This window comes from Osmerus mordax, chromosome 20, assembly GCF_038355195.1.
Source record: "Osmerus mordax isolate fOsmMor3 chromosome 20, fOsmMor3.pri, whole genome shotgun sequence".
NCBI lineage: Eukaryota > Metazoa > Chordata > Actinopteri > Osmeriformes > Osmeridae > Osmerus > Osmerus mordax.
The window spans coordinates 7,454,825-7,463,838 of record NC_090069.1 but is presented as its reverse complement, the minus strand read 5'-3'; the positions used below and the strand labels follow the sequence as shown (position 1 = coordinate 7,463,838).

The window sequence follows — 9,014 nt, the reverse complement described above, 5'->3', positions numbered from 1 at the left end:
TAGGATGCTAGTTTGTCTTTTTTTTTTTTTTTACATACATCAATGTTGCATGCTCTGCAAAGCATCATGGGAACATGATTATGTTGGCCAAGAAATAAAACGTGTATGTCTACGGTCTAAAACAATGAGTACAAGTCCATAACTGAAACTCCAGAACAAAGAAAACCACAAGTAGAATTTTTTTCATAAATGTTTATGCATGCTCAGTGTATTAAAGTAAGCAAAACTCTCTAGTATATGTATGCAAGTAACTTTCAGTTATCAGGATATTTAAAATCTTAACTAATAGTTATAAAGCCTCCCTGAACCCTGGGGTGGTTTAAAGCGGAATGGAAACCGAAACATTCTTGGAGAGAAATGGTATGTCATGATGTATGCCGCTTCCTCAGAGCTCCCATACTCCACATCCGGCCACATACGAGCTCAGGTCCTGGTTCTGACAGTGGCGACGCCAGGCCACCCTGTAAAGAATACACACATGCATGAGTTTCTAGACCTCCTGCTACATGTTATATTATGACAGCTATAGATGTCATAAAATGGCTCAACTAAAATCCACTCAGAGTAAAAGTGCCTTATACTGTTGTGTGATCAAAGACATACAATCTACATTAAATATAACTATTTTAAGTTCCATAAAATATACATTTGCGTTCTTACCACGCCTTAATTCCATTAGGGTCCTGGGCCACACGTTTGGCACAGCGGATGGCAGTTTGAATGTTATCTGTCAACAATTCTTTTCAGAAAAAGAAAAAATTAAGGGAACCAAGGGGAACCAAACACTTGATGGAGAAAGTGTTTTGTCCGTCTCTTCATAAACGGAGTGAGTAAGTTCAGTTGAGTTCTGGATTTTAATACGTATTTATCAATCTGCAGATTGGGAGAGAAAACCAGACCTCTGACAATAAATTACAACACAACACCAGGCTTAGGTCTCAATCATGTCTCTCTCCATTGGGAAAGCCGGAGGACCATCTTTTATAGGGCACAATAATGTAAACATAGATAATGACAGTCAGGCAGTAATGACGTTACAACAGTCTCAGAGAAAGAGATTCACTGCTCCCAACACATGACAACTCTCAGACTAGAGAGTTCATAGTTGGAGCTCTCCTTGTAGTCATGACAAGGGACGTTTAGCCAGTACTTTCTCCTGACCCCGAACATCTATTAACCTGACACATAGACACAATATACTCTTATTAATAGCAAGCTTACATGAGAACGTACTAACTAGTATCCAATGACTAGTTCTATTGATTAGTGAATAATGTAAGCACACAGGAAATCCCAATTTCTTCCACACACTCATCATCTATTAATATCACACTAGACTATGACTAATAGTTTAGCAAGTGTGAGGGTGTCTATAGCCAAGTGGTAGAGCGTTTGACTGCACATCTAGAGGTTGCAGGTTCAAATCACTCCTGTAAGCCACTTTGGACACTTTAGCCTACTAACCTCTACAACGGATGCCACAAATGTTCTTGGCCCCAGGTGTGCGTCCATCATCACACCAGTAACGGCTGTTGATCTGAAAGATTCCATAGTCGGTGGAGCCGTCTGTGTTGTGATTGATGGCTAAAGTGTTGTAGTTTGACTCCCATTTGGCCAGACACACCCCTGGGGAAAAAGGAGGCATACACGAGATCGGTTTAAAAATGTGTATTACGATGTAACAGAAATAGACAAATTGACACAGACATACATATCTCACAGTACTTCTCTAACTCACAGTTGGGCAGGCCGTTTCCTCGGAAACCGTCCATTCCAGCATCCTTCATCACTTTAGCTAGCCTTTTCATAATCCTGTTAAATTTGCCTGAAAACGCCTAAACAGCATACCCAAAGTAAATTGAAAGCTGTTCTTGAACCATTTGGAGTACATGCATGTAAATGATCTCTTTTGAAAGCTGACACTCTGAAGTTATTTCCCCTGTTGTCAGGACCCCTGTCAGTCCTACTGGTGTTGAGTAATAGAAGCTTGAACACAAGGAAAGTGAAAGTTTCTATTTCCGCCTAGATTTTGTTTTGAAAACAGAGGCCTGAAGAGGCCTATATGTGGTAGGTATTAGCTGGAAGACTAAATTGGACAACAGGTTGAAGCCTTATCCAATTCAAATCAAAAGTCAAACATAATACCACAATATATTCATATTTGACACATGTTTTTATAAGAGTACATCGAGGTGCAGGACGCACAGACCTAGTTGGCTTTAGAGGGATGTCAACGGGGCATGGAAGCTCCTATTGGGTCAAACAAGGTGTCAATCAAAAGGGGAGGGTTGAACGGACATTTTGATGCCTTCATATCGTAAATACTCCGTTGCTAACCGGAGAAAAGAATACTTTTATGTGAACAAGTTGTTTCTTCCGTCGGCTAACTTGCATAATGAAACAAAGGATAATGGTTATTCATGAACGTAAAACATTGTATTTGGATGAATTACTTTACATGGTTAGATAATTTGAACCCTTGGGAATGTACGCAGATCAAGTTTTGATGTGTTGTTTGCATACCTGGACGACACAGAACCTTTGAGGGTAAGTAGAGACGTTTGGCTTGTAAACAACACCAAAGTGGTGACTGGACAAAGACGTTGACTAAACTTGTTGTTGTGACTCAATCTTGAAATGGTTTACATATCTACAAGCACAAGAATCGTAGCTTTCCAATGATGTATAACATGTGTAGTAGTCTAAAAAATATATTAACATTTAGTGCGTAGTAACAGGGGGGAGTAGGGGGCAGTGTTTTCGGTCCCGCGGGCGGGCCCGGACGAAAAACAGGCTAGTGCACATCTTTGGTATACCTTGGCGCTTGCCACTGCTGCAAGCAGAAGAAACACAAGAGCCCTCATTCTTGACAGGAGTTTGTGGTTAAATCACACTGCTTCTCCTAGCCTTATATAGGCTCATGGTGGTGTATAGTAGCATTTACAATATGTGGAACCAGTGCTTGCAACTTCTGTAAATACTGTGGATGGGGAACAGAAAGATGAGGCAACCGTAAACTAGAGAGGGTACAATTTCTGGGGAAATTGATTATATGGATTAGTATAGATATACTTATATTCTATTGTTTTTTAAATAACATAATTATTCATAAGTATGCAGTGGCATAACGACATCTCTGACGTTGATAACAAACCAAACCGTTTCAAAAATCGGTTGAAAATTGAGCAATTTATGGTCATTTAACCCTTGTGTTATCTTCGGGTCATTCTGACCCATCAGTCATTGTGACCCACCGTCGTATTGCGACAAATTTACCTCATACAAAAACAAAGTGAAGCATTTTCTTTTAACTGTCGGGCTGTCTCAGACCCCCCACATTGGAATGGTTAAAAGAAAATTATTTTTATTTGTTTTTGTATTGGGTAAAATTGGGTAAACACAACGATGGTTCGTTATGAACCTTTGGTTCATGTGACCCGAAGGCAGCACGAGGGTTAAAAAGTACATGTAGCATCAACACAATGTTATGGGTGAGCGAGTTGACTGTAGCAAGATGGCTGCCATGTGCGGACGTCATATGGTGCGTTTAACTCGTCTTGATCCAGGGAATCCGATGGTACCTCATTTTTGAAAATCAGTCATACGGTTCAAAAGTTGCGGGTGTAAACACAAGTCCAAGTTTGACCCATTGGTGGCGCTAGAGTGGTCTAATGGGATACATGAAATTTGGTGTAGGTATAGAAGGAACTGTCTATAATGAGTGTGCCAAATTTCACAAAAAGTTATCGAAGGGTTCTAGGGCTTGACTCCCATGGAACTAGAATAATAACTAGAGAGGGTAGAATTTCTGGGGAAATTGTAGGGTGTGCTTGCTTGCGTCGGTTGCACAGGGGTCCGTTTTTGAATGACAGTTTTACAACTGATATTTCTGTATATTTTATATAAAAGTGAATACTTATTATTTATAAAGATTACATACATTTTAAAGCTTTTTTTTTTGCTGCTCATTTACAACTTAAATTGTGACGTTTACTGCGTGCGTTTACTCTGCTTTTTTAGTAGGATTCAATGTGTTGATTGAATGAAACATACAGCAGTAGGGCCGATACAGGAAGACACAGCGACACTTTGTTGCAGAAGGATGATGGTTAGTTTTGTCCGTGGAGCATACAACGATTAATAAAAAAATAATGTCGACGCATTTATTGAGTAATCGCATAACTAATTACACATGTAAACGGAGTAATCATATTATTGGCATGAATCGACAATTGCTAGTAATCGGGTTTCTCATGGTCAAGTAAACGCACTCAGTGGCGTAGTAGAATAAAATAGTTCCATTAGTAAAAGAGATATTAGCAGCACTTTGCAGAGTCACCTGTTGTAAATTGTATCAGGTTGAAATACTATAAAACTCTGACTTGTGACTCCACTAATCAGCTAATACCAATCACCTGTGTGAGAGACTGACGCCTGGGACACACTGCCTGCGATCGGCTGCGATCTGCTGCGACGCGCCTGGAAGTGCCTCCTTTTTTCTTTCGGCGCCTATGTGTATCAAATGGGACCGACCACACTGGCTGCGAAGCGCCTGCGATCGCCTGCGATCTGCAGCGATCGTTTCGGCAGCTGGTCGAATTTTTTCGCGAGACGCTTGCGAAATCGGCTGCAGGATGATGAAATACACCATATTAGTTGATATATTTGAATAAAAAAACATATTAAGATTTTACTCCATTAATTGTAGACTACGGTGAACATTTGTAAAGTTGTAGACTTTATAATTACACAATGTTGGTAACGAACGTCCTTTACATGTGTTTACCCTGATGAAAACGAATGAAAATAAATGGATTGATCCGTTAAGCTAGCATGCCCGTAGTTGTTTTGTTTGTTTGAGAGAAACGAGTTGTCACGCGTTGCACACAACACACACGCAAACATAGCCTACCGAGAGAGAACCCCCAAGTCGATTTCTAAAATCAGCATCAAATGAATTCTCGAAGTTGAAAAGCACAGGGAGTTGTTGTATGTCAGCAACAATTTTACAAGGACAACGTAGATAAGGATCAATGCTGGGATATAGCCAATACCATGTTTATGCACCATGTCAGCGTAAAGGAAAGCTCAGAGTAGCTGAAAGGCTTGGTGACCGGCGCGGAGAAATGCGCGAGTGGTGTGAACAGCTTTTGCTCATCCGAAGCTCCCCTCCACTCTAAGCGTTTCAGTCTGCACTCTAGGCTTTCACGTACACACCCATATAATCTTAGAAACGGTTTGAAAAAGTCATGAAACATAATCAGTGATATTGAAAAAAGTTGAATAGATATCAAAAAGCTGTTTTTTTTTTATAGTTTAGGGTTTTGTCAACATTTTAAAGTTTAAATGATGGCTCTAGCTGAAAGATTGAGGAAGAAGAAGGACTTGGAAGTTAAAGAAGTTTTAAGAAGTTTGAAAGGATTTGAAAAAAGACTTCTTTGGAAAACCATGTTAAAAATATTATGAATATTGATTTATATTAATTCAAGCATAAGAGGTACAAAGCTGAAAAGTCATAGCAGGAATGCCCTGAAACTGCAGAATTTGTTGATACCTGAACGGTTTTAATAGCTAAAGATTTGAAGGCGCTGAAACGTGCCACGGAAGAAATAGAAGAAGTTGAATAAAGATTCAAAGAACAATACTTGGAATGCTGAAGCAGCATTCTCACAATAATAATATATATGTGAGAAACAAAGGTTATTACCCAATAATAATAAGAAAAGGTAGAAACACTTAAGTGGCTTCGCTGCTTCGCGGCTTGGCCACCAATAATAATATATATGTGAGAGAACAAAGGTTGTGCCCTTGCCGAAGGCAAAGCACACCCAATAATATATATGTGAGAGAACAAAGGTTGTGCCCTTGCCGAAGGCAAAGCACACCCAATTACTTGTTCCTTTTCCAGTAAAATCTATTATTTTAGAAATAAATTATTTTTCACACTGAATGAAATGTAATTGTATAGTTATCCAAACATTCTTGTCTCGTTTCCTTTAGCACTTATCACATTTGGCTAGCTTGTCGAATACTTTTAATGCACCTTACAGTTTTGCTGATCCCACAAAATCTCAATGGGGTTAAGATCAGGTTACTGTGCTGGTTAGTCCATCACCGTCAGTTCTCCTGACCGTGTCTGTGAATCTTTGCCCACTAAAACCTTTTCCATTAGTTTTTCAATTTCAAAAGTGACTTTGTCTTTGCAATTTTTCACAGAAGGCCAGTTCCCATGAGTCTTCTGTTTATTGTTGTTCATGAAACATGTTGAGCCGGTATAATTCAGTTAAGATGTCAACCAGACGTGTGAGGTGTCTATTTCTCAAACTAGAGACTCCGATGCCTCTGAGGTCTTCCACATCTCTCATCATTTCTATCCTTGGTAGAGTTTCCCTTTGTTTTTCAAAACTGTAGCATGCACCTTTGTATGTCCATTCTTTATTAAACTTGCATTCTTTTAGCTATTTCTAGCATTGTGATCAGCTGAATGCTTCATATTGGTAAATCTAAGTCCCTATATCTTTCCATAAGCGTAAGATCTGCACATTGTTAAAAAAAATTGTATGCTGAATGTGTGATGGATTAATTGTCAAAAAATATAACTAGCCAAGAAGCAAAGTTTGCTAAATAGTGCTTCTCAAACTAAAACAAAAGTTTCATTGTGCTTTAATTGTGTCTTTGCTTGAGAACAATAAGTCTTCTAATCACACTATTAATCCATGTGCAGGCAGAGATGTCATTTGATTAAAACATTTTAAATATTTAACTTAAGTTCAAGGAACTTCAGGCATTCTTCATAAGAAGATTTATCATGAGACTACAAGAGCTGTTCTGGAACACTGCCTGAGATCAGTTTGACAACCTTTTAGTTTCATATTGACTGTCCCCTTCTGCATTTGTCATCAGCAAGCTGAAATCAGAAGTTATGGGCTTTTCTTCCTGTGAGGAGAAATTAGAAAATGTCAGGCAGTAATGTTGTCCAATTGTTTCTGTTTTAGATTTTATTGAACATTAATATTAATTTGACCTGAAATGAACCTACTGTGTGCCCACGGTGGTGATGTGAATTCAGTGAATGTACAACTGCAGGTGTTAGAACTTAAGACAACATTTGAATCACTGACCATTTGAACACAAGACACTGGTCAAAATGGGTACCCAGGCCATTTACATGTATTCATTTAGCAGACGCTTTTATCAAAAGCGACTTCCAAGAGAGAGCTTTACAAAAAGTGCATAGGTCAATGGTGGTTAGCAACTCCTTGGTGGAAGCACGATGAGGCAGAGGGTTCTCACTGATGTCGTCTTTATTAGCTACCGCCGTTGAAGTTCGGCATAGATTTATTCTTTTGTAGCACTGTGCACTAGTGATGGGAAGTTCGGATAATTTTACTGACTCGGTTCTTTGAATCTCGTTCAGTAAAATTAACAAATATTTTACACTGCACTGAACTGTACACTGCCCTGAACTGTAAGTAAAGTACAAAAAAGTTAAAATAGCGTAACCTGTAATTACTTGTGAACAAATATTATTCACGTCTTATTAAACCTAGTCATGCGAAAGTGAATGAGGTAAACAAATACTTTCCGTTTCCTCTTCTGAGCCTATGCAGGTCACGTGAAAAATGATCCAAAGACTCGTACCCGGCAGATGAACGAATCGTTCACCTCCCAACCGTGTCTTCGGATCAATGTTTCGTTCTTCTGCCAACTGAGTCTTCGGATCAATAGGTGCGTTCGACATGGACTGCGGCTGCATGAAACGACCGGCGAGAGTAGCCGCTTGCAGTCGGGGAGAAGTCGAAAACGGCTCTGTAGAGTCGGACATTCCAGATTCTCGTGGTTTGCTGCGTTGACGTCAGTCATGGCCGATCAAGCGCTGTTTGCTTACTAAACAGTTTGGTCCGGATTTGAGCGTTGGCGAAACTGAAGGTGTCAGAATAATTACAAAACACGCGTCAAAGTTGTCGTGTGTGAGTCTGGCCAATCATGAAATAGCTGTGTCGTCATTTGAACTCGTGCAGTTGCTCTTGAGAAAATGCGCTCGGCTACACAGCCGGCAGTTCTCGAATCGATCTCACGCCTGGGACACACTGGCTGGACGCGCCGCGCAGCGCCACGATCGGCTACGATCGGCTACGACTGAGCAAAAGCTGTTCACACCAGACCGCATTTCTCCGCGCCGGTCACCAAGCCTTTCAGCTACTCTGAGCTTTCCTTTACGCTGACATGGTGCATAAACATGGCATTGGCTATATCCCAGCATTGATCCTTATCTACATTGTCCTTGTAAAATTGTTGCTGACATACAACAACTTCCTGTGCTTTTCAACTTCGAGAATTCATTTGATGCTGATTTTAGAAATCGACTTGGGGGTTCTCTCTACGTAGGCTATGTTTGCGTGTGTGTTGTGTGCAACGCGTGACAACTCGTTTCTCTCAAACAAACAAAACAACTACGGGCATGCTAGCTTAACGGATCAATCCGTTTATTTTCATTCGTTTTCATCAGGGTAAACACATGTAAAGGACGTTCGTTACCAATATTGTGTAATTATAAAGTCTACAACTGTACAAATGTTCACCGTAGTCTACAATTAATGGAGTAAAATCTTAATAATATGTTTTTTTATTCAAATATATCAACTAATATGGTGTATTTCATCATCCTGCAGCCGATTTCGCAAGCGTCTCGCGAAAAAATTCGACCAGCTGCCGAAACAATCGCTGCAGATCGCGGTGCTTCGCAGCCAGTGTGGTCGGTCCTATTTGATAACATGGGCGCCGAAAGAAAAAAGGCGGCGCTTCAAGGCGCGTCGCAGCAGATCGCAGCAGATCGCAGGCAGTGTGTCCCAGGCGTCACGGTACTTTGATGGCTACGTCACAGTGACCTAGCCTCGGCGCCGTATTCCCACAATTATATTGTCATTTGTCACTTACGCTACAAGCCCCATATTCACAACATGTTGGACCACGCCCCCATCAACAGCGCAAGAGGCAAACCAACGTACCTGCAT

The 9,014-nt window shown here is 40.4% G+C and overlaps 1 protein-coding gene across 1 annotated transcript; it reads right to left on the bottom strand.

Annotated features, from left to right (window-relative positions):
* Window positions 1–247: 247 nt before the first annotated feature.
* lyz (lysozyme) lies at window positions 248–2,864 on the bottom strand. Its single transcript, XM_067258013.1, has 5 exons — window positions 2,792–2,864; window positions 1,739–1,795; window positions 1,465–1,626; window positions 661–739; window positions 248–461 (listed from the first exon to the last, which is right to left on the bottom strand). The coding sequence occupies exons 1-5, from the start codon at window positions 2,862–2,864 to the stop codon at window positions 386–388; spliced, it is 447 nt and encodes a 148-aa protein (XP_067114114.1). The 3' UTR covers window positions 248–385.
* Between the last annotated feature and the right edge of the window lie 6,150 nt (window positions 2,865–9,014).